The sequence below is a fragment of the Linepithema humile genome, chromosome 2, assembly GCF_040581485.1.
Source record: "Linepithema humile isolate Giens D197 chromosome 2, Lhum_UNIL_v1.0, whole genome shotgun sequence".
Taxonomy (NCBI): Eukaryota; Metazoa; Arthropoda; class Insecta; order Hymenoptera; family Formicidae; genus Linepithema; species Linepithema humile.
This window is the reverse complement of record NC_090129.1, coordinates 26,902,309-26,929,355: the sequence shown is the minus strand read 5'-3', so window position 1 is coordinate 26,929,355 and position 27,047 is coordinate 26,902,309. Positions and strand designations below refer to the sequence as shown.

At 34.5% G+C, this 27,047-nt stretch overlaps 1 protein-coding gene across 2 annotated transcripts; it reads right to left on the bottom strand.

Annotated features, from left to right (window-relative positions):
- Nucleotides 1–1,249: 1,249 nt before the first annotated feature.
- Nucleotides 1,250–25,732, bottom strand: LOC105667778 (titin-like). 2 transcript variants are annotated; one of them, XM_012359784.2, is made up of 11 exons: nucleotides 24,870–25,732; nucleotides 22,022–22,508; nucleotides 12,582–12,896; nucleotides 11,968–12,192; nucleotides 10,505–10,813; nucleotides 9,662–9,961; nucleotides 8,666–8,971; nucleotides 8,255–8,557; nucleotides 2,799–2,955; nucleotides 2,539–2,699; nucleotides 1,250–2,316 (listed from the first exon to the last, which is right to left on the bottom strand). In XM_012359784.2, the coding sequence occupies exons 2-11, from the start codon at nucleotides 22,086–22,088 to the stop codon at nucleotides 1,979–1,981; spliced, it is 2,481 nt and encodes an 826-aa protein (XP_012215207.1). In that variant the 5' UTR covers nucleotides 22,089–22,508; nucleotides 24,870–25,732; the 3' UTR covers nucleotides 1,250–1,978. The 2 variants fall into 2 exon arrangements, with proteins under 2 accessions (XP_012215207.1, XP_067205010.1); XM_067348909.1 differs by having other exon boundaries at nucleotides 2,163–2,316; nucleotides 2,543–2,699.
- Between the last annotated feature and the right edge of the window lie 1,315 nt (nucleotides 25,733–27,047).

Here is a 27,047-nt window from a genome sequence, read left to right as displayed (position 1 = left end):
CACATTCATGTAATAAGAATCGGGCAACGTCGAGAACATCGCGACGGCTAACGGGGCTCCGGCTTTCAAATTTAGAAACTTGAAACTTTTATTTTAATTTTATTTTGCTGAGTCAAAGGCGGGGATGGGGCTTCGCACCTTCTCCCGCGCCCCTTCCCGATCCTCCGCCCGATCCACTTCTCTTCTCGTTCTTCTTCAATAGGAGAAAGGGTTTCGCCCTGGTACAAATTTGATTTTTTTTTTAATTTTTTACCGTGTGGTTTGAGTTATCGATTTCGCATTTACGGCACAAATCGGCACTGACATAGCACGATTCAGCAAAATTGAGAAAAATGTAAAATTTGAAAAGTGCTGGGCTAACCACACACGTGACATGAGACGTCTTTCTGACAGTTTCGTGAGACGTCTTAGCGATTTTTGGATGTCTTTCAGGCGTCAAAGTGTTGTCTGGGATATCTTTACATATTTATATTTATACATTGTATGATCTATCACAGTTTTAATTTTAATATTTGTGAAAAGAAAGTTTTATACTATTATTGTTCCAACAGTTTTTTAAGGCGCAAGTTTTTCTCATTTTGTTTAGTTATTAATTGTCGGAATAATAGAGTAGAGTAGATGTGTAGTAGAGAGAGAGAGAGTAGTGTTGTGGGACCGAGAGATCTCCCTTCTTACAGCCATCTGAGTCTGGTGGGGGTGGTGATAAATTTTGTATGGTACTGATCACTGTGTGTTGTATGTATGTATAATGTGTATGTACGCTAGTGTATATGTGTGTGTATAACCGCAATGTGTGAGCTTAGGTCCGTAGGTTTGCTAAGCCCAAATGACCGTGCGGTTCAGCCATCCTTGCGGGAAGCTCGAGATAGCTTGTCGTGTATTGGTTCGCTCACATGTCTCTGCCCCCTTATCAGGAGTAAATCCCGTTACTTTACCTACCCAGAACCTTGACCTAACCAGAATTCTTTTGATATTTTTTGCTGCATTTTGCCTACTAGAATGATTTTTTTGCTCCAACGGTTAAAAAGTTACGAAAAGCTAGATGTCAAGCTTCAGCAACCGAATTTATTGTAAAAATAACATGTACGTATGTCAGAACACATAATAAATTATACCATTATTTTTTTTGCTATTTTTTGTTACATTTTTCTTGCAAGAATAATTTTTGGCTCCAACGATTACAAAGTTACGAAGAGCTAGATGGCTTAAGCTTAAGCTACCGAAGTCATAATAATAGGGTATACGTATGTCGGAACAAACTATGAATTATATTATAATTTTTTGCTATTTTTTTGCTACATTCGCCTACAAGAATTTTTTTTTTTTGCCCCAACAATATACTGGGTGATTTAAAATAACCTGATGTCCTTGCAATGTCATATTCTTGAGTGAATTCTTAGACGATTTTTCCTTTTACAAAATTTTGTCCAAAGCTTAGTTTTCGAGTTATAATTGAAAATAGTTTGCTACTTACGAGTCCGATACAACGGACAGACAGGGACAATGTAATGCGTCATGAGACGATAGTAAACACTTGACAGTCTTATTATACGTTGCGCGTCCCTACCTGCCCGTTGTACCGAACTCGTAAGTTGCTATCTATTTTCAATTATAACTCGAAAACTAAGCTTCAGACAAAATTTTGTAAAAGGAAAAATCGTCTCAGAATTCGCTCAAGAATATGGCATTGCAAGGATATCAGGTTATTTTGAGTCACCCTGTATACAATAAATAGCCACAGTATTAAATATCCACAGTAATTCGTAATTTTTACAAAAACAAAGTAATTTACAGTTTTTGTTATTTTTTGGAATCTTATATTGTCCTTTATTTAAAATAAATGTTTTTGCACTACTTTTTCTATCAATAATATATATATTTTTTAATAGCGACATTAAACTTGAGACATAAAACACATATTTCAATTAATTTGCAGAGGACAAAAAAGCACTGACTGGAAAACGCTTGTAACACTGAATTATAATCCAACATTCTCATATATTTTAGATGGTATTCCATGAATTTTCTCCGCGCGATCGCACATGCGAGGACTTCTGTTCGGTATGACACTTTCTTTATTTGATGCATGTCTGTTGTCATCGATAAATTGAAGATTGATCTTCCCCTGTTTCTCTGGATATTTTTCACCACAAAACCTCGCGCTTTGCTTTCTTTCGCTAGGAGGCAAAGTTTCCAAGATCTCAGGTGTTTTGCGAACAAAGATACGCGCCTTGCATACCACTAGTACCACGACAATGATTATCAGGAACAGTATTACGGCCGTTAAGGCACCTACAATCCATCCAAGCTTCTCATCTGTATAATATAAAAAAATTATTTATGTTACAAGAAAGCTGGTAGAAAATGATAAAAAGTCACGTGAAAAAGTTATGTATAGAATGCGTTAAAAAACAAAAAAATCAAACCCGTATATTTTAAAATAAATGATTTAAAAATTATAAAATAATCAGATATATATATATATATATATATATATATATATATATATATATATAAATAATCTATATATTAGCAAACCTGCCAAGGTGTTCAATAGAACGAGCGTCGCGCTTCCTATTTCAATATCGGCATTTTCACTCATAAGTGTAAATTTGCAGGTCCACTGCCCTAGATCGGAATGATCCGGTTTAAAAACTAGTTTGCATATACCCGTAGTATAATCCATTTGTACGTTATGCCTGTGTTAAAATTAGCTAGTAGTGTAAAGATATCAAGATATATGGATAAATAAAAATAAAAATGTTATATAGATACATGAGTGAAACGGAAAGTGTTACCTTGCTTTCTTTGCAAGCTTGCTAGAATTCTGATGTATGATGTGAATTTTTGGAGCGTGGATCCAGTGGCATTTGGCCTCTGGCGATACAGCTCCGACTCTACACGCGAGAGTGACCATCTGATGGGGTGCAGCCCAGACCGCGATAGTGACGGGTTCTAAAAATGATCGACGTCTTTTGAATTGAATATCTCTACAATCCTTGCAGCCTTAAGAATCTGCCCGTAAATTATATATAAAATCAATAAAAAAATATTATTTTTATTAGAATAATATTGCTTATTCTTAAATAATAAGCTTACAAATATTTTTATTACTAAAAAAATGTAATGCGATAAGAAACATCGCGTAAAGTATTAAGTATTTGCAATTTTTCTTTAAATCTTTTCTGTAAACTCGTTCTAATCTTTTAAAATTTTTAGATACATCTCGAGTTCATGCTTAATTACATTTTTTTTGTATTAATATTTTATAGATTCATTATTAACATATATCTTTTCTTTAGACTATTGAAAAAACTTTCTTCCATTTTTTCATCCCACTCACCAAATACCGCTACACACACATTTCCAGTGCAGATAGTCCAATGAGTAAATCATCTTGATCACCAATCACCATTTGTTTGTGCATGGATGACTTGTGGTTTGATACGTGCTTAATTCGCGTTAGAGCGTGCAGCATTGATCTCGCGTGCGTTAGTAAAATTTAAAAAACTCCAGAAGAAAAATTGTAAGCGCCAAATATGTTAAGATATTTTAACAAAAAGTGTAAATATAAATACTATGAGTACACAACGATACAAAAACAATATATATTAAAACTTTATATTATCATAAAATGAGCAAATTATATTAAAATCCCATATAATAGACACTTTTTTATTAGATTAAATAAATAAATATATAATTTACAATTTCATAAAATTTTGCGTTTTTTTTTAAACTAGCGCTTGCAATATTTTTTGGTACATTTTATCGATTAATACTCGACGAGTACGGGCTTAAGATCATTTTGGTTGTAATAACTCTGGATTGAAGGAGGGTTCTTTCAGGTTTAGCTGTAATACAATTAACAATCGAAATGATGAAAATGAGAAGCCTGCCGTGACTCTTTATACTATCATTTATTTGAAAAAAAAACTAGTTTACAGTGATTCAGAGACTCAAAACGCTCGAGGATCCGCAAATATTTCGTGGGGACTTAAAAATACTTCATGGCACATGAAGATTCATACGCTCTGCAAGTATGTATTCCGCTCGAATTCAATCGCATACATATAAGTCATCGTAATTCTTTATAGCGCCAATATAAAACATAATACTTACAATTAAGGCAAAAACTGATAATTAAAATACCCTAATTTCTTATTACATGGTACCTTGAAATTTTAAATTTAATTTATTCAAAAATCTATGTAATAAAAAGTTTGTGCGCACGTGCGCGTGTGTGTGAATTCTCGGTTCAAATGTTAAAAAAGTTTAAATAGTCAGACTGAGGTGCCAATATCATTGCTGAAACATGCATCGCGAATTGCAGAAGCGACACCATGACAGCATTTCTAGTATTATCGATTAACAAGTAAGTGTTAATCGTCATAAACATGAATATTCTGGATAAAAGATCTTAATATTAAAAATTGCCTACTTACAATTACAATTAAATATAATAGCAACTGTATCATAAATGATGAGTATTCACATACATAACGGGCGTGTATCAAAATAGGCATCTTCAAATTAAGCGATAAACATGATGGGGATAAAAGCGCCCCCCTCCACACACACACACATACAAAATGATAACTTATATAATATAGGTAATAAATAATGCAAAATATGTATAATGAGAAATGCTGCCTGCAACATTAAACGCATTCGTGCACATTTATTTGTCGTTGCGTAATATTTAAACAATCTTTTGTTAATTTGCAGTTTTTTTTATCACCTACAATTGTTTTTAATATAAAATACTCACATTAGAATAAAGAAGAAATATAGAATATAGAAAACTTTAAATCTTACTAAAGTATTTACATTATCGAGATATAAAATCGAAACGATATAAGCGATATTTTATTACAAATTATTTTACTTTTGAAATAGAAAAAGAGATTGCGCAAATAAAAGTTTAATAGAAAAAATCAAAATTACTCGTCTTTTTAATTATAATTAGTAAATTTGTGGGTAACATGATGTAAGATATCACCTGTGCGAAGATTTTGTGTAAAACATTTTCTCACAAAACGACGACAATTATTAAAGCTGATACAATCAATTCTGCGTTTCTTCTAAACTAAAATGGCTAATGACTGTGCTAAATGCCAATTTTGTCATTGAGAATATAAGAATACGAAAAGATAAATATAAGAATATGAAAGATGAATGACATTGCTGATGGTAAATGTTGCTTTTTTTCACATGAAGAATAGTTGCAATTGCAATTTGGATCACGCGAACAAATATGTGAAAAGAAGAAATCCGATAATCTTTTCATTCTCAACTTATCAACTTTGTAGTGTTATGTAACAAAAACCTATTTTAATATTTCGTTATTATATTAGTACTAAGTAGTGCAATATACACTTATAATGTATTTAATCTTGACTTGAATTTTTTTTACAAGTTTTTCTTTTTCATTACGTCGCTATATTATGGTTTGAAATAATTGTGTTACAATGTAAAAGAACACTTTAATTTTCAATTGAAAGCGAATCGACATTTGTGTAATTTTTCAATAAAATGTTCTTAATGTATTGTCATATAATTGAGAATGAAAAAGATAGTGTAGCGTACAACATACATACATGCATGCATACATACATACATACATACATACATACATACATACATACATACATACATACATACATACATACATACATACATACATACATACATACATACATACATACATACATACATACATACATACATACATACATACATACATACATACATACATACATACATACATACATACATACATACATACATACATACATACATACATACATACATACATACATACATACATACATACATACATACATACATACATACATACATGTATCGCTTAATAATGGCATGGGTAGATTACTAGGGAAAAACCGCAATTTATTGCGACTTGTGTAATACGACTTCTTAACCACCGAGAATAACAAAATTGCTAATTTGTGATTTGCCAAGCGGCGCACGACGAATCGATAAATTTCAAGGTTTATTGGAGAATCGCCAGTGGAAAACAATAACGAATGCGATCAGTAATAAGGTAGGACGATCTAACGGTAATAAATGTATAATGCAAATACATGACAATGCAATTAAGTTAAAAATCAATATTGCGTGTTGTGTGATAAAATAGAAAATGATGACAAGCACACAAATAATAATTTTGTAATTTTTTGAATAACATAAAAAAATGTACTTAGATTACCATTTCTTTGAACAACATAATAGAAAAATGCATTTACTTATCGTGTTTTGTTCGATTTGATGTAATTTGAAAAATGCGCAGTATACATATAAAATTGCTCTTCGAATAAACAAGACTTTTTTAATAACTGAAAATTTATTATATCACAATGAAACTAAATATTTGCATCTGCCGGCAATCGTTTGATCATTTTGTTACCTCTTACTCAATGCACAATACTACGTGATTAAGAGATAGAATATAAAAGTCGCTAAACGTTCTAATTTGAGCTCAACGATTTTTGCAACAAGAGTTGCGTGCTGTGAAAACAAGTGACAGAATGTAACAGACGAAATGTGATAACTGTGTATCATTCTCATTCAGCATCTACAGATACGATAAAATCGATCGCAATTGTTTCTCTAGCATATGTGAGAGCGGCTGCCAATAGGCAACAAACGACTCACAGACACTCACAAGCACTCGCTCTTCCACCGCTAATTTAATGACATGAAGTTTTATCGGCTTGGTGCGAATCCACGTCACACGTCATCCCGTCCACGACAGTTTTCGGAACATTCACGAGTATCGATACCTTCACCTTCGCCTGCTGCGCGAGGTCTGCTAACTGATGCTTTTCCATGCTATCAATTTGCGGATTCCCTCATGCGGATTCCCTCCACACTATTTGAATATACACAGACGTGGAATGATAAGTTATGAAGACGGTTTTTATCTTTCGACTGGACGATTGAATTGTGTCGCAATGAGAACTGAATTATCGTCGCGTGAATCAACTCCGCGAATATTAATATCAATCTTTTTTGCTATAGACAAAAACCACAAAAGATATGTCGTTTAAAAAAGAAATGTACTGAAAGCTACAATCTATTGTATGGAATTAAAACTTCCAGAGACATTGTCTTTTCTTTTTTTTAATTTTACGCATTCTGCTGTTAACATAAAAATAACATATACGATATATACGATATGTGATAAGTAATTTGAATGGATATCTTGACGTCAGAAAATAAATTGATCATATTCGCTAATAACTTACTAATTTAATTTGATATAATAATTTGTCATTGAGTTTCCTAGTTCGCTCAATGGCACAAAGTCGTCCAATCGATATTAGTGCCGTGAAACTTTGCGATCTACCGTAGATCGCAAAGATGTGCGTGCGTCAGAATCCATGGTTTACACATATGTACACGCACATGCAAAATTCGCCTACAGCTCGCCTCAGTGCACTCGCGATCGCAATTAGTTGCAACGATTGTCGCGATATCGCTCAGACCACAAATCCTAAAACGTATATATAATACATGTGTCTTGTGATTTATTACACTAGTGAGTTATATTATAGACAGTTTGAACCGATTGAATGCAAAAGCAACCTTAACCAGGCTTTAGGCGGCAGTCTTATGTCATATTTACTAAAACTCGACGGGGGGGAATCTCAAATGTGGTATTTCAGTATTAATATGTTGAATTGCTATACTATATCATAACAGTTCCTATCATTCGTTGCCTGTCAATATGAATTTAAACCAGGCGCTCTCGTTTGAGCTGCAAGTGAGAAAACAAGTCCCTTTTATACGTGAATCACCACACGCGAGAAGTCCTTATTCGAAGAAAATTTATCGTAGTGCAATGCGACGGCTTAAACTCACGTTATCCAATATAATACGTGTTTATTACAATTACTCAATATTATAAATTTAAAAGATCCAAGGAACAAAATAATATAAAAGAAAGAGCAATGCAAAGACTAAAAGTCACAGAGACTAGACACCCATAATTGAAAAATTGAAATTTACATTAATGAATATTTAATTTCGATATTTGCTGCGATGAATAGCACTTTGGCTTTTAGGTTTATTTTAATTTATGATATTCAGTTATAATTGTAAACAATTTATAACTATGAGTCCAAGCCGAGCGCGTCAGAATTACACGACAATCGATCAACGATCGATCCTACCACCTGTTATCATAGTGAAAAAGTAGCGACAGATCGATCGTCTTAGGACTCGATGATACCTGGCTCGAGAAGGCTTAACTTAGCAGGCGGTGCATCCGTATAGTTCTGTCGACCGTGTATCCTAGCACCGCAAGTCCAGAGCCCCTCTTGTTCGGCGAGAGCGTGGCTCAAACGAACACTACAATCGCGAGCCTCGTTTCCAGCTGCCGAAAATTGCTTCACAACTACGGTGGTGTTGGAGTTGACCGGAGTGAGTGACCAACGGCATTGTTCTACCGCTATAGAAGTCACGCAGCGCAGCAGAACGCTACCGCCGGAGGAGATCTGAATATCCTGTGACAACTCCGAGAACTTTAATTCCTCTGGAAACAAAAAAAGGAATAAAATAGTCACACAATGTCGTTAAATCAAATTAAGAGAAAAAAGGAGAAAATAGTGTCAATAACGCTGAATTTCTCAGTAATATCTACCTTGCTCAAAAACCGTGAGCTTGGCAGATGGTGACGTCAGAACAGTGTTGAGCGATGTAATGGATACTTGGCAACTCCAGTGACCTTGTTTCTCTGCGTACACGTGCGAAAGATGGAGCGAGCAGTCGCGACCGAGGTCACCGTTACTGGGAAATTCATTGACGACGATTTCCGGATCGCTGCCGTGAAGCGACCTCCAGGTCCAGGCGCATTTTTCCACACGGCTACTGGTAACGCACTTGAGTGTACTCTCCGTACCTATTGGCACCGCTGTATCCATCGGCACTTGGACAAAGCTTATCTTAGCTGCAAGTAATTGTTGTGATAAGAAAATTGTGCGATTAATGCCGAGAAATTCGAAAGAAGCTTTTTCGTTTGCTCTTCGAGATGCGAATAAATAACGCGATGAATTCTTTTTTCTTCGCCGAGAACACAGAAAATGTGAATTTCCAGATAAATTAAAATTGAAAGGTTTTGAATAAAAAGCTAAAAAAATATCCACTTTTAACTTTGTAAAATTTGACGTTAAAAGTAATGCGCGTTTCAAAGATTAAATCAATTTATATTTTATTGGCACTGAACGTAAGATGAATGAACGGTAAAATGCACAGAGGAAAAGTATATAATTGAATCACCAGTTACTCTGAATTCTCACATCAATGATTAAAATATAGTGAATTCCCTTGACTGATTCTTTTCAATTAATTGTAACTGGAATTAATATATAGTTTTTACGCATATCTCTTATTTTCAAAAATTTGGAATAAGTATTATCACAGTTCTTTAAATTTTATGCTGCTGTCTTAGAACTCGTAATATTTTAGCACTTATCCATTTTCACAGTAATCAACTTTTACTTTACATCTCATGATATCAATCACATATACATGCATACATACGCGCGCGCGCACGCACACAATCACATCGAACACTACAAAACAACATACGCAAGATGCAAGATGCGTTTATTTCTTAATTAAAGCAATTGTCACATACCGGTAGGCAAAAGATTGACAGTGGCCGCAGGTGCCGTATGCAAGATCCCATCAGGCGTCAAACGGACTCCGCAAGTCCATAGTCCTTCCTCTTCGTACAAAACATTCTTGAATCGCACGGAACAATCGTGATCGGCGTCCTTGTTTGGAATAAATTTCTTAATCAACAGCGGTTCCTTGCTCGAGTTTGACGCTCTCCACGACCATTCGCATTGTACCACCGGCTTGTTCGCCAAGCATCGTAAAAAGACCGATTCACCAGCTGCAACTTGCACGCCTCGCGACAACTGCACGAATTCAACTGTGAAAGAGAAACGAAAGATCTTGATGATTTTTTTCAAACAAAAAACAAGTCGTGTAATGTAAGATTAATATTAGAGTCATTGCAACGAGAAGGATAAGATGGCGGAGGAGAATATTTTGGACAAAATTAACAATTATAAACACACTTAAGAAGTGATTAATATTGATTGGGCACTGTCGTAAATTTAAATGTTGAGGCCTTGAAAGCATTTTTCATTTTTTTAAATATATTTCTCACTTGCATTTATACAGTACTCCAAAAATAGGGAACACTTTTCAGATGCATGAAATTGCGCAATTTTGAGTAGAAAATCTATTTTTGACGAAATAGTATATATTGTTGAAAGCATGGAACACACGCTGGATTGAAAAAAATGTCAGGTATGTAATCGCCGCTGCATACATGCTTTCTCAAATTGTATTTTTCAGAAATGATCTATTGTGCAATTCGCCGCACGCAAAAATATATTATACAACTTACATTAGTAGAAAAACATACGAAAACCCCTAAAAGATAATACCACCATAATGAAAACGATACCTTCCGATATGAGGAATCGAACAGGTGTGGACTGGGTGAATGAGGAATTCGGATCGCTTCGTGCACCGCAGGTCCAATAGCCTTCCTGCTCCGGCAGGACGTTCTTGAACTTGATACTACATTCTGTGCTGTTGTTACCGAAAGCTGGGAACGATTTTACATCGAGGTTCCAAGGTTGCGATTGGTTCAGCTGTCGCCAGGACCACTGACATTCGCGCACAGACGACTTGGTCTGACACATTATTTGTGCCGAAGATCCTGCTGGCACTTCAATGACGTTTTCATGTTTCACGAACGTGATGAGAATACCTGAAATGTGCGAATGTTCTAGTTGCACGTCGTTACTTCTTACGTAATGCGTTGTTTTCGTGCAAGATAAAAAAATTGCTTAACAAATTGCTTGCGCGAAAAAAAATAATTATTACAAAAAAAACTCCATTATTATTAGTCTATTTATTATTAAGGAAAAGAATATACTACGAATATATTTTGTATATTAAGAACAATTTGTTACAAAATTGATTAATTGTCCCACTAAATTTTTCAGTCTATCTGTTTAGAGTGTGCTGAAACTATTGCTGCTGCTTCTATCATCAGATACTTTTACCAATCGATGATGTTGGCTTTAATTAGGAAAGGTATAATTCGTCTTAAATAATTAATTAAAGCGAATAAAGTTCGCGTCGTGGAAACTGCGTTTCCATAAATCACTTGTCTTTCGCTTTAGATAATTCATTTGGGAATGAAAATCCAAGTTGAATGTAATGTCTAAATATAATAGAGATATATATCTCCGAAAAGTATTAAATATTATTGACAAAGTATTCTTAAGTAAATACTGAAGTACAGTCTGTACGACAAGTAATGATGACATTTTGTATCAACGCGTTCTCAAAAAATATTGTGACAATTGGCGCAATTAATGGAAATAAACAGCAATATCAAGCGTTTGTCACCAAGAATTCGAGGTCGTTCAAAAACAACTGCATAAATACATTACGCTTATTCATTATGCTCATGTAATTAAAATTTTAATCGAAGAACAAGATTACGGTTTAAACAATGATTTTCCTTTCCATAAAGTCAAAAAACGCGTATAAAATGATTGACTGAAAAATAAAAAATAGGAGGATAAAATCTTATTGAATTTCTAGACAAACATCGTTTGCAAACATTTAAGCAGAGATTTAATTAATTTAATTAAACATTGATTTATCAACACAAGATGAATAAAGACCGGGGGGAAAAATATACGCTTTATTATGCGCACATTTTCCTTAATGAATGAATGTCCGATAAAAATAATTACCAATTAAACGAAACAGCAAAACAAGCTTAAATTAAGAAGTCTAGATTAAGTTCCAGTATCACGACATTGCTCAGATTATCAAGATTATAATAATTTATAAATTAAAGAATGAAATTTGAAATTGATGGAATTAAAAAGATTGCGCATCTCCTACCGTGATTAGCGTTGACGATGCTGAGCTTGGCGGGCTTAGTGCTGGTGAAAGGATCGTTTGTAGACGTTCTTGCGGCACAGGTCCAGTATCCTGTCTGTTCGTACTTGGTACTTGAGAATCTTACGGAGCAATCATTGCTATTATTGCCGAACGCGGGAAACTGTCGTACTGGTAACGGACGAGTCGTAGGAGTTGCCGTGGTAGTGATCGTCGAGATCGCCGTGGCTGAAATCACCGAGCGAAACATCGAAGCGAACGACTTTCATGAATATTCATTCCGGAAAATAATAATATCTGGCGTGAAAAGGCAAGTTATCTATCTATGAGAGTTTCGTGGATTGTTGCAAAGGCGAAGAAGGCAACTTGCACTAGAAATAGGCAGAAAAAACACGAAAAGAATTCAAAAAGCGACTACATCTGATGAAAAATTTCTGATTATTCACAATGAAGGGGGAAAAAGTATTTAAATCATAAAGGCAATGTAATGTGTTTTAACAATTAGAGCAACGTAGTATAAAATATAATCAGTATCTGCGAATCAAGTCCAAAGTCACACACACACACACACACACACACAGCAAGGACGCGGAAAAACAATATGATATCGAGCTTACGTGTAGAAACCGGCGGGTTTTCACTCAAGTCCGGAAGCGGCAAGTGAACCGGTGGCAAAGGCTGCCAGGACCATTGGCACTCGGCCACAGGATTAGCAGTCCGACATGCCAATAGCACGGACGAGCCTAGTTCCGTTTCCGTATGCTCTGGAACGTCGACAAATAGCACAGAAATCAGCGATGGTTTCGTTCCCGGCATTATATCATCCATTGAATGACCTTTCACTTCGGATACGGTGGTTGCTTCTGAAACGTTTCCAGTATCTTCGGTCGTGCTCGTATCAACCACCGACTCGTTAGCCACAGTAGGGAGACCTAAGTGTCAAACAAAAGAATAATTACAAATTGAATTCACAGTTTTTTTTTTCTTTTCTTTTTTTTCAATTGAAATATTTTTATTTGTAATAAAACGCAATTGACAAAGATTGATAACGTCTTGCTTTCGCTTAAAATTAATGGCATAGTTATAATGAGGGTACGGAAATAAAAAGAAAATTCATTAGAGTTTTTTTAAAATTCGTCAATGTCTCTAATGTAGATGCGCATTTTCACTCGAGTAAAAAGATGAATGAAAGAAACCGCTCCGCGTCATTGAACAAACAAAATGTATATTAATAGAGTAAAGATATTCTTCTTAAATCACAGAGACCAATGTGGAAAATAAAAAACGCAGCTGGAAAATTAACGTCGTGATGTCGAGCGAAGACGTCCAGCGTGAAGAACTTGAGCGGACGAATATGTGGGACACATCGGACAGGAAGCTACGACAGTCACGTAGACAATCGTCTTGCATTGCGCGTCTGTCACCATGTGCAGATATTGTAGAATCAGGGTCGGATCGATAGATGAACTCGAGAATCGCCTGAATTTTCGAAAATAGCCGACTTTATTTCTATATGTCGCGACTACTTGCAGGGGGGGGGGGGGGGCGAACTTTACAAACCATAAAACTTTACATTGCATAAGAATTGTACCAGTCATTACTGTTGCACAAATTCTGCAGCTTTATTCACAAATGTTTGATTTACACATTACATTAAATACGTAAATTAATATAAATATTAATATATAAAAATTGACTCCAGTTAAAATGACAAAGATCTAATATATATAACACTGAAACGGTAAAAGTAAATCAATTTAGAACGGAATATAAATATCATAATAGCGATAAATAAATAAAAGAATGTGTAATCTTATAAATTCATAGTGTAATAATAATGCAAGCAATGCTGTATAATTTTGGATATTTTGGAATTTATAATAATACAGTATGGTTTCTCTGGTTTTGTGAATTTTTAACCAAGCAAATAAATTTTTAATATGATGAAATTTTAGCAATACAACAATTAATGATTTAATATAATCTTGTTATTTAATAAATTGTATATTTTTAAAAATATTTTTTGAGTTTCTACGAGGAAAAAATAACGAATTTTTAAAGCTTGTCGTTCTGACATACTAAATTAAATCAAATTACATGAAACTTTGTTCGAATTTCTTAAAGCTAATAAACATCTAATAACAAGTTTGTAAGTAATTCACTGATAATCATGAACAGAAGAGCGTCCCTGCAACTGATCGCACGCTTTCTACATGACGGGTATGTAGTACGTGCATAATTATATGTCCGAAGTTGGTCCTTGGTGTCGTCGCGTAACGTTTGCCAGAGCTAATCAACGCCGTCCTCAAGACGAGCAAAGTTGGTAGTAGACAGTGGAAGGTCGTTTCCACTTTATATTGACAAACTGATCAGCGCGTTTTATAGCGCGCTACGTGTGCTGATCGACTTGTTTAGATTCCAACGATAGTATGTCGGAATCCCCGCGCTGACATTGTTGAAATCGAGTGTTGCACCAATTTCGTAATAGCTATAATTCCGTATAATTTCGTAATAGTTGTAATGTGACATCACTTTTTATTTAATTGTTGACGTTGACGGATCAATGGAAACTTACGCAGGAGGATCAGGTGAAATATTAGTATCGTCATAAAAAACTATTGTCTACAAAAAATAAAAAAGAACAATCTCAAATGTATAGCGACATTTCATCCATTTACAATGACATAGTAAATCATACTATTTTCATCTTTTTGCTAATCTAAATTTTTTGTCTATAGTGCATTTGATCTCTTTAGGTTTTCAGCATCTTGTGTGACTTTTATCGTTAGATGCATAATATTTCTAATTTCACTCAAAACATACTTTCCGACATCACATTGGTCCCATCACTCTTCACCGGTATTTAACTTTCCCGCTTACTTTATAGGATGCGATTAACTCACCGCAGGGCACCGATCAGGAATTTTCGAGCCGAGGAAGCCCACGCATTCCACTAAGTCACCGCTAACTTTCTTACACTTTCTTTAACAAATATGCGTGAATCTCAGCAGGGGAATTAAGTGATTAATGTACATCGAACGGCCGGTTGGCTAAATCCGATTAAAAGATCGATATTTGGGGATTATGATCCATCGAAACATGGCTCATGTTTTTCGGGAAGGAAGAGCAAGTTATGACTCGCCTTTTTTGTATGATGCACAATGTAGTTACAATGTATAATTTTAACATAAAAGATAGATAATATATAAATTTTTATTTAAGAATATATTTATTTTCAAATATAAAAATTAGAAATACTCGGGGATCGGCGACAGAATACATCATGTCTCTGTCGCAATAAAAGTGATATACACGCGCGCACGCGCGCACAAATTATTAAGTGTTATTATTATTATTAAATATTAAAGTTAAAGTCGTTTAAAAATGCAAGAATCAGTCAATCTAAAAAATATTAACTATTTATTTAGAGAATCATGCACAAGTAAAACGTTTAAAATTTTATTAAAACATAAATGCTATATCTTATTCTTATTTTTTAAATAAAAAATTCTTAAAACGTAAATTTCGATTTTTGCAAGATAAACTTTTTTATAGGTAAAGTTTGTTAAAAATTAACAATTCAAGTCAAAAACAATCTTGCGTGTAGCGCAGCAGCATTAAAGCAGATTCTAATCGGTGTGTATGAGTCAGAAATGTGTGTGCTTTAAATAGGTATCTACGCATGAGTTATCTTCTCTGGCATTGTTTGACATGGATGTTTAACTGACGATAATTATGAAAATTATTAATTGTTAGAACGCGGATGCGTAGTAGCATTAATTTATACGTATTAACTAATATGTATTCCTATGTATAACCATAAAAATCAATTAATAAATAATACTACAAATATGTTACGAGATATTACGAATATGTATATCGATTTAAACAAAGAAAAATATTATTAATCAAACTTTGTTATTTTAGAGTTGGATATTCGATAGTTAATTGTAATTAATTAAAATTACTACAACATTTTGCTTAAATTGAAATAATCATCATAATAAAAAAATTATATATTTAGTTAAAAAAAATTACGAACGTAAGAATTTCAAAATAAAATGTTTTTTCAAGGCTAGCTTAGCTGCATAGGAAATTCTTCAAAGAAGCCTGCTACTCATCGAATTTCCTAGAAGGCACAGAAAGCATTTGCGGTTCAGACACAAGAGAGTTCATTATCATCGGGGTATTATTCGAATTCTTTAAATAATCAAATCATGAATAGATTTTTCTTCGAAAAATGAAAAATCTTTAATGTTATTACTCTTGCTCTGCTCTCAAACAAGCTGCTAATTGATTATTACACAATAATTTTTATATTATTATTACAGATAAAAATCTATACAATATTGATTACACGTAATCACATATAGTAATAAAAAACATTTATTTTGTGAAAATAAATTTTATATTTGTTATATATATATATTGAGATAACTTTCCATAAATATTAATCATATTTTTTAAGTTTTATTAAATTAATCTCATTCCACACATACACGCGCGCGCGTGAAAAAAGAGAATACGTATTTTCCATTTTTACTAGTTTTTTCAGCTTTGCAATAGTTGTATGTTCCATTTATTTCAATTGATTTTTTATTCCATTTTTTTCTTCTACAACCGATTCAGGAAATGAGCGCGACTATGATGAATGATTACAACTCTTTGATTACCGACGGATCAATTCATCGCGAATATTAATTAGTTGCGCCGTTACCGGTCAGAGCCGGAGATCATGACATCTGATCAATGTGACATTTGTATTTGCTCGCAAAATCATTTTTTATACTTGCATGCCATAATTTCTTCACTTGATATCGTACACTATACATCCGATGTACAATAGATATATTTGAATCACGGACATCATCAATTGTAGATCACTCCATGATCGATAGCCAACAACAATTCCGCAGTATTCTCAAAACAAGCTCTTTTACATATTATCCCTTCTTCCTGTCTCTCTTTTTTATTTGCAATGTTTATTTGTAATTCCATTATTCATTTTTAACACACAGCGTCGACTTAAAATAAAAGCCGAGAGTCTTGCGAACATAGAATGTGCATTTCTGCATATCCTTGACAAGAGCATAATTTTTTACATAATTTTTGTTATTTTTTAAAATTTTATTTTGACTACTTTGCCTACTACGCAAAAGACTAAACTTTGATTCTTTCTCTACCAAATTATTTATATTATTTAATTTTATTCTTAACAATTTACTAACATTACTTTATATAAGAGTATACAAGTACAATTTTGTTTAGGCGCTTATGCGCTTACCAGTTTGTGTAGCCTGGCGGTGTTTTATATTAATAATTATCTAATTTGTCCCTTTCCTATTTTTTCTATCCTCCCTCTCTATTTTTTTTTTTTTTTCGCGCACAGTTGAGGTACGTTCGCGCCGAGGTACATGTGTACATCCGTTTTTCATATTTGCACGACAGTGACGTCGACGCCTTGAAAGCTGAGAATTCCGTAAACGGTGAGGCGCATGTCTGACGTGAGAGCTGAGCACGGATCATGTCAAGGATATGCAAGAATGTTCAGCCTGTGTCCGTAGGACTCGGCTGTTATTTTGTGTTAATCGCGTGCGGCTTTTCCGCGTGAAAATTGTTAAAACATCGAGCTTATTTAATATTTTTGCGTTTTATTAGACTTTTTTATTATGCTCTCATTCTTTTTCTATTTATTATAACAGCTTCAAGAAGAGCAGAAAAACATCAAAATTACCTTCCCGATAGAAAAGAAAGAGGGAGAAGATAAAAGAAGAGGGAAGAGAGAAGGAGAGCTTTCATCAACCAATAACTACAATCAATGATTAATAAAATCATACGTATCCAACTATTTTCTTATTTTAAGATTTCTTTCTTTTACAAATCTTAAAGCATGATGATTGTGTATATTAAAAACATCGATTGCCGTTTATTTCATTATTTGATTAGCGGCGTTTCATTATTCAATGCAGTTTAAGTGTGGTAAGAGCATACGCAAGTAATTTATATTAATCGTAGTATTTTATATAATTCATATATTTTATTTATATACAATATTAATAGTAAAACACGAGACTCGGCTCGATGAGATTCGATCTACTGACGCGTGACGTTCGTTCGTAATCAGCACTTGTTACACACGTTCCCAATGAACATCCAAGCTCTACTCAAGCATATTGCTCAAGCCTCATATCTGACTACTGAATAGTCCAAGGATCTCCAAGGCAGATTGCAAGCCGCGTAAACCGTGATTTACCTCATTATCCGGCAACGTCTAATTTTTTTCGCAAAAACATCGCGCATGTATGAATTGTTGTTGCGTCGCGCATCGACATTGTTGCGTCCTGGCTGCTATTCCGTTTGACAAAAATATTCACTTTACAGTTTCTTCTACAGATATATGTATATCATTTTCATCTTCAGTCCTTTTAATTGTTTAATTTTGATTAATTGATTATTTTCTGTTAACGTATTTTAAATATTATATAGTTTAAATTTTCGATAAATTTGTGCAGAAATGAGATATGTACATTCTCATATACAGGTATCTCTAGCATATCTCCAGAGGAGTATCCGTATTTCAATAGCTGTTATGCAATTTTTACTATATCAAACATCTCCGGAAAAAATGGGAAAAAGACTATGGCGATCGTGTCGATTGTAAAATAATAATCGCAGTCTATTCTTTACGAATTTCGGTACTTCGCGCAGGCTCTTGTCGCTCTTTTTTCCATCTCGCCTCATAAAGCGTACAACACAACGTGTTATCCCGACACAACGCGTTACCGGCCCCGAAAGAACTGGTTCTCCCTCCGGGAGGGTGGTTAAACCCTGTGCAATGCGTGCATTTAGTGAAACATCGCGCTGGAATGCAAACACGTGTGTGGTAGGCAGGGAAAGGTAGGGTAGGTAGGTAGGTACCGACGTGCACGAGAACCGCCTCCTGTGATGGGGAAAGGCAGAGAAGAGATACTGCACGCCGGAATTCGTACGGATTCCTCATCGCCCGTGGCGATGGGATGCATTTTATGTATAACGTGTGGCGTGATACACCGATAATCTATGAGACTCGCCCCACATTGGAGCTATCGCTAGTGCCGTCGTTAACATTGTATAAAAAAAAATCGTAATGTACATGTATATCTAATCCAATAGATCCAATAGATTTTATCACATATCTGTATCAAGACAAAAATATTTGTCTGCACCTCTTATCAAATATTCTCGCTATCAAACTTGAGATATCTTTACTCAATTGTATTTTTTACCAGTTAAAGAGACCGTTGATATATTGATTTTATACGATTTTGTGTCTCTCTTATAGGTAATAAAATCACCGACAACAAAGTATACACAGGTAGTATTATATTGCCAGCAACTGAATATCGATCTAATTGGTTACATCTGCAACAATTGATTTACATGAAAGAGAATTTATTGACGAAGAAATTGTGCATGATAAGTAATGTTAAAAACGATGCTTGCGATACGTCGCGTTTCGCTCTGATTACGATCGCACGAGGGATCTCGGCGTGATTTCGCTTTTTCGTTGCTTTAGCATCGTTGTGCGAAAACCGCACATAATCGCCGATTTGTTATTTCAGCAATGTGCAAGATGAAAGCGAATAAGAAGTCGGCATCGGGCTAAGGTTCATTCAAACGGGGCAATTTTCGAACGTATCGCGTGAGAATAAATAGTTGACTAATTTCAAAATTTACGAATGCTTCTCTCACTATTATTCTGCAATCTTAATTTTTTTTGCATGTAAAAAAATTTTTTTTAACTTATGCTCGATTGTTGATTTTCGATATATTGAAAATGTGCAATAATAATTTATACTCATTTATTACATATTTCTATATCAACATACAAAGTTATAATATGTTATAATGTTAAAATAATGTGAATTTCAATTATTATGTTTGTTTTGTCATTACAATCATAGTCAATACAATATAGTCAACGTCAAAATATACTTAATAAAATCAAAATAATTTTTGTATTGAACGCAACGCATTCCTCTTAAATTATTCTTTAAATTATGTGCGATTGTTGGCGCACCGCCGCCGCTTCGCCTCGCACGTGCGTTTCGATGGCGTGCTGAACTTGTTAATGAAATGCAATCGTTGTGCCCGGCGAATATAGAAAAAGAAGAGAGATCCCGAAACACAGATTGCAGGTGTGCGCGAAGAGAATCGCATCGAGCTGATTTCACTGCCAAAGGGGATCAATTGAAGCGCCCAGAAATAAATAGATTTCAATGCTAGGAAGGCGATGTCGGATCGAAATGCTTTCTCCAATGGAAATGGAATTTTCATTAATCGAGCGATTTTGTAGATTTTGTAGAGTTTTCAATATATAAAAAACAATAGTACGAGAATATACATAATTCTGAAAAATAATAAATTGCATAAATTACAGACAATATTATTTCCATGATTACACAATTACAGAAATACCTATCTAACACGATGCTTCGCGTGTGGAGTAATTTTTTATAATTATAAAATATAATTATTAAAAAATATAACTATTAAATAAAATATCGATAATTTTGTCAGTTGTAACGTTAAAATTTTTAGAGAGTTACGAGAACCATGTACGAAAATAATAACGTTCAAAGAATTGCATTAGTGTTTGAGACGAATCGAACAATTATAAGTCGTATATTACTCTAAGCATTCTTGTAAAGAGCGTGCGCAGAACAATCTTAGCGCAGAACTCGAAACTACATGGCCCTTGTTAAAGCTTTTGGAGTCGTACAAATGATGATAATTTGCAACATGTTATTGGCAAGAAGCGATTAAGCGATAAAAGTATTGTCCAAAGTATAATCCTTAACAAACATTGAAATTATATAATCTTGTAAGAAGATTACCCGAGAAACTAGAAAATAGCCGCTCTATAATGATATATTTTTTCGTTTAAATTATAAATCTGATTAAATACATTAAAATATTTTCCAGAAATATATGGAATTCTTTGGAAGCCACGTATATATTATATTTATATAATAATTGATCTTTTATTGCAGATATTGATGACTAGTAAGAAGTAAAAAGTAAGAAGAGCATTACTAGATACGATTGTGTAGATAGAATTGTGTATTGCGTAAAAAATATGTGTACATGAAATTGTGTAATAAAAATATTGTACCAAACGAAAAGTCCCAGCGCTTCTATACAAAAAACCCTAAATAAAATTTTTTAAACGATTAATCTATGGATGTAAGCAATTTAATTAGTTAATTTTATGTACAAATGTACACAAAAAAAATAATAATATCGCAAAAATATAATATTAGTATAGATATTAAAAAATCTTAGACTGTGACTCTGATTTAAAGAATATTTTATTCTATCTATCGTCGAATGGAAAAGAAAAAGATTTTCAGAAACTCCGCGCTCGAACGAAGAATGCCGCATATCCTGCATTACATAATGCATTAATCTCCATCACAAGTCCTTGTAATCGCTCAATTGTGTAATTTTCGTCGAGGCGATCAATCGACGACATATCAAATTTCTGTCATTACATACAACTGATGCATATCTAAGCGGTTCGTGTGACGACAAGTCGCATTGTCAACTTGCAGCCACGTTTAAAAATAAGTATCTTTGGTCATTCTATGATCCAACTTTATATTTGGAAGCATTGCCGCATCGATCACAAACACCAAAAATTATACATATATACACATTATATGTGCGTGTGCGTGTGTGTTTATTTATTTATTTATATTTAAATTTATTTATATTTAAAACGCAGCAAACAATATTACGATATAAACAACCACCTTTAACTTACAAATGCTGTTTTAAATTAATTTATTTATTTTTAATTTACTTATTTATTTGTAATCCACTTTGTTTCATGTCTCATAGTTGTTGAAAAATGTATCTAATTGATCTAACGTATCTAATTATTTTGACGCAATTTTAGTAGAGCTACGTGGAATAAATTTGCATCGCTTTTAGTAATCAATGGCATATAGCAATTTATAAGTTGATAAATTTTGTTCAATTAAAAAAAATTTAATTAATACAAGTTTATACTTACCGTGACAGACGGCGCCGAAAGCCAGTAAGATGATCCAACTCATTTTCGAAAACCCGCAAGACGTCATCCGTGGCAAAGATGGTGCATTTGTCGCTACGTGTGCGACGAACTGTATAATGACAATACGTCGTCGGCCGTCACAGCGTATGATGCTGAACGTTGTCGTAGTGCACGTGTATACTATTATCGAAGCGTTATCGTTTCGCGACTTGTATTCGCGATGACGTAATAACGCATGTAAGAACGTATCCTTCTTTGCGCGGCACGAAAGGTATGTGCGTTCCTCTGTTTCTGTCTACTTTTCGCACTGACTTTGATTTCTGTCTGGTTATACTGATCACTGACGTCAGATGTCAAATCAGATGCCAAATTTGGTAAAGCAAAGTGCTCTCGTTCTCAGCGATCTCGCGAGATGAAATCAGCGTCAGGACGTTGATCGGTCGACAAAGGGTCGCTCGCTCGCTCGCTGTTCCTCACGCGATCCACTCTATTACACGAATAAAGGAAAACGTTAACATAAACGTTTCTATAAACATTTTCATAATATTACTGTAATATCCTTGCTGTTGTATTTATATGCACAAAGTGCTCCAGAATTCTCAGGCTTAATTTTAGTGACAAATTAAAATAATAAATAAAAGATTGACTTTTTCTTAAGAAAGTTTGAGCCGTATTATTTATTATGTATTATTTTCTATTAATGTGGTATAATATTAATTAAATATCCGGTAATTAAACTTAAATAAACATTAACTTTAAATTAACATTAAACTTAAATTAACATTGAGAAAGAACGCAGTTTATCAACATAAAAATAACTCGCTTGTAATCCGGAAAATATAATTAGTACAACACAATATCTGAATTAGCTTTCAGAGACATAATACAATAAAAGAGATAAATCGTCTTATTCAAATATCTTGGTTATGGTTATGAAATTATTTTGATGAAAATCTTTTCTAATCGCATCTCATACAAACGAATCAATCTATCATTAAAATTATAGTCGGGAATTTTGGAACCATCTGTGTAACTATAGAATAGATGAAGGAAAATTATGTATTTTTATATATTTCAATTGAAAGAAAAAGCGAGCGATTTTGCTCATTGTCACTTTATTTACGCGTATGCGTATAAAGTTTTACGTATATATAAATTACTCCGCTTCGATAGTGCTTGAAAAATTTTCCATCGAATTAGACTTTTACTCGCGTGATGACAGTGATTTACGGAGCGATCGATTAAAAAGAGGGTCAGTGCTGCACAATAAACGCTCTAATCCTTTATATACGAAAGCAAAGTTAATTGCTAAATCTTTTTATTTTGCTCCTTATGTGTGACTTTGTCTTACTGTAGAAAAAAAAAGTACAAAATTTCATAATTTTAATATATTCCGATAGAATTTTACCATTTCTTTTTTGTTCCGTTATAAAAACATTTGATATGATATCTATAACACTTTGTCCGGAAAGAGAACCATTCGTCGCGCGTGCATAATAAAACTTGTAAGTCTCAAAATAAAAATTGAATTTTAATTACATGTACAAATTTGATTTATTATGTATGTTCAAATTTCCTGTATTTGCTTGATTTAAAAAAGTAGTAAAATCAATAAAATGACTAAAGAAACAAAAAAATTTTTAAATAGCGAATTGAATTAATTTGAGATTTATAGCTTTCAACCACCTTGCTGATGAAAGAAAGTTTGGTATTATTCACAATTCATTCACTCCATTCATTAGCTTTTAATTAATCGAGATTTCTTAATACGTTTCTTTTCAGTTCTTGCTCTGGAAATTACACTTTCGATGCGTACCACATTCGATAACTCAAATCGCAACGGAACGAATCACCGGTATCACCGCAAACATGAGAGAATAATTGCGTTCCTAATACAGGCGAATTTACTCGAGCGTAAAGTAACACGACTAATTACCGCCGGTTTGCGCGCTCTCCTTATTAGCATATAATGGAACGCAAAGCGATTGTAAATAAGCAATCGTCCAAATATAACGCTGATTTTAAGGAAACCCGCGAGTTTCCTTGAACTTTTCATAGCTAACAGAATGCCAATTAACCGGGCTGATGCATCGAATTATGGATATTTTACGAACGAGGGTGAAAATGTCAGTTTGCATAAGTATCGTGGAATTCCTTAAAACTGGCTGTTATTTCGATCAAAAAGATTTACGTACACTTTGTAATTCTTTACTTTTTCGGAAGTGTGTTAAAATCTTGTCAAACGATCATAGCTCAAACATATCTGAATTTTGTAAAAGATTTTAATCGAAATATTTATATATATCATCACATCAGTTTTATATGTCTTCAATTAGGTATATAGAAAACATGGAAATAATGTTTACGTAAGCTGTTGCATGTGTTATGCAATAATGTTGCAAATATAACAAATATTATGTATATAAATATTTTCGAGTATCTTAAAATAATTCATAATGTAAAAAGTTAGAATTTGATATGTGTACATATTATATACATATTTATCACCTCAACCTGCACTTTTCCATGAGAAAATTACAAATTACGTGCGTGTGTACTTGATTTGTTTGATTTCTTTGTGAAGACAACTTCCGACACACGCACTTTCTGATTCATCCTACTGTATTCACACTGACAATCGCTTGAGTCATGCATATACACCTCGATCGCTCACGCATCTCTTTAACGTAATACTGTCATCGCTGTCACCATTATCGCGCGCGCATACGAATACCGCACATGAAAGACTACTGGGCATGTGTGATTTCCTCATTCAATACGAAAATATTTCCTATGCAACGCACGTAAAATCGGTGCTACACGCAACTCAAGAGTACATGGTCCGTACCGTGATTGGATGTAAAGATCTCGGATACACTTTGTCTTGGATCTTACCCGGGGAAATTCAAGTACTCGAATAACTCACTAGTAAGTGTTTGCGAGGGTCCGTACCATAACCGCAACGAAACGCCGATTTCTCAGTCTTACTCGCTTTATTGATTTTTTTTGCGATCTCCGCGCGAGAAATTTGGGTATCGATTTTACAATTTACATTTTATCTATTGCAACGAATATCGAGTATTTTTGCCGGGGTAGTCGCCGCGCGCACAATGTGAGTACTCGCGAAGTGAAGCGCCGACTGCAACTGTAGGCAAGACGGCAAGACGCCACGGTGATGGTCGTCGCCGACCGCGCTCTAACATTCGACTCAACCGACCGCAAGTGGGGGTCGAATGTTACCTGGGGGGTACATGCATGCCGTAAAAGCCCGAGGGGGGTCTCTACCTACCTACCTATCTACCTCTACCTCTACCTCTACCTCTACCTCTACCTCTGCCTCTGCCTCTGCCTCTGCCTCTGCCTCTGCCTCTGCCTCTACCTCTGCCTCTACCTCTGCCTCTACCTCTGCCTCTACCTCTGCCTCTACCTCTGCCTCTACCTCTGCCTCTACCTCTGCCTCTACCTCTGCCTCTACCTCTGCCTCTACCTCTGCCTCTACCTCTACCTCTACCTATCTACCTACCTACCGATGACGGTGTCGATGACGGTGTCGATGACGGTGTCGACGAGAACCTTACCGAGATTCGTCATCTGTGACTCCACCTTCCACCTGACAGCCTCCTCCGCGAATATCTCCGCCGAAGGGGATACCTCTTCGATCGAAAGATGACCCACGATAAGACGTATCCGTTTAGCGAGGAATTGCCCAAGTGGAACCGCGCAAAATCGTTTCACTTCCTTCTTCAATTCGCGTAAAAGTACAGCGCGTTGATATCGCATTCTGTGACGACAATGTTTATCTCCAGGAGGCAGAATGGTAGACAATAATGTCTATTCACCATCACGAAACACTAATGCAATAACGAGACTTTTATTACAACGGCGCGAGTCGAGATTAAATAATAATAATGTATCTCGACGCGCGACATGCTTGAATCTTTTATGTACTTTACATGATCTTCATCGTGACTAATAACGATGAAAAACTGCTTATTAATGAAAAGATACTTTCAAATAACGCACGCGAAAATTATTTGTATAAAAGGCGATATCGCAAAAACAGTATGACAAATAGAAAAATTATTAATAAACATTGTGGATCATTACATCACACAATATCTATATTTCTCTGGCTATATTACGAATAATTTTTTACGACTAGGAATTAAGACACACGGTGAACGCGCACCAAATGTCCGATCGACCATAAAAATAGGCCTACTGAATTAGATGCGGTCACATTTAGCAATACGTGGGATGCACCAGCTGCAATCGTTATTAAAAATTATAGAAAATCGAAGCAAGGTATATGAGAGAGTCTAATTCGCGTCGAGAATGCAGATATAAGTAGACCGATTTGAATAATTGTGCGCCAAGTGGTGCCAAGTTGGTACGAGATTCTTCGACGTCAAGTTCAAGGCTCGCAAGACGGTATGGATAATTTCAAGGTCACCGAGTGTATAAATACCGTGATTATAGTCGCGCAAGTGCAGCAGCTTTCTCATTGTCAGTCGAGTTTGGTCGAGATCTAACATAAGTGCATCATCAAAGCTCAGGTTGAACATTTTTTCAATCGATATGCAATATAGGTAATGATCTTAATAGCGCTCGACTATTGTGCGCTACGAGTTACGCGGCGTCTAAATTTTCCATCACGACTGTGAAAAGTACCTTTCAAGATAGAATCTTGGAACCTATTATCGGCACGCTATATCTAACCGTCCATCAAAATCAATTCACAAGTGATCACGTCAAGTGAAGAGCCATAAATTTATAAGAAGATAATTCACATGATTAGAAAAGATTATCGCGTGTTGTGCGCTTACCGCAAAGATACTCACAAGATAAAAATTATATTTTCTATCAATTCTATTGATTCTGCGCATATATAAATTATAGACACTATGCAAATCGGGAATTTTATTACTCGTAAAATTTTTAAATAAAAAAGTGTAGAAAGGTCTATGAATGTTAACAAATATTTTTCTGACACAACAATGCGTTACGCATCCTACATTTCTAATAT

Coding starts and splice junctions, on each gene's coding strand:
- LOC105667778 (XM_012359784.2), bottom strand. CDS start 22,088: ATGACGTCTTGCGGGTTTTCGAAAATGAGTTGGATCATCTTACTGGCT. Junction 8,972..9,661: donor TGTCAATCTTTTGCCTACCG/GTATGTGACAAT, acceptor AATTACTTGCAG/CTAAGATAAGCTTTGTCCAA. Junction 2,317..2,538: donor TCTATTGAACACCTTGGCAG/GTTTGCTAATAT, acceptor TATATTATACAG/ATGAGAAGCTTGGATGGATT.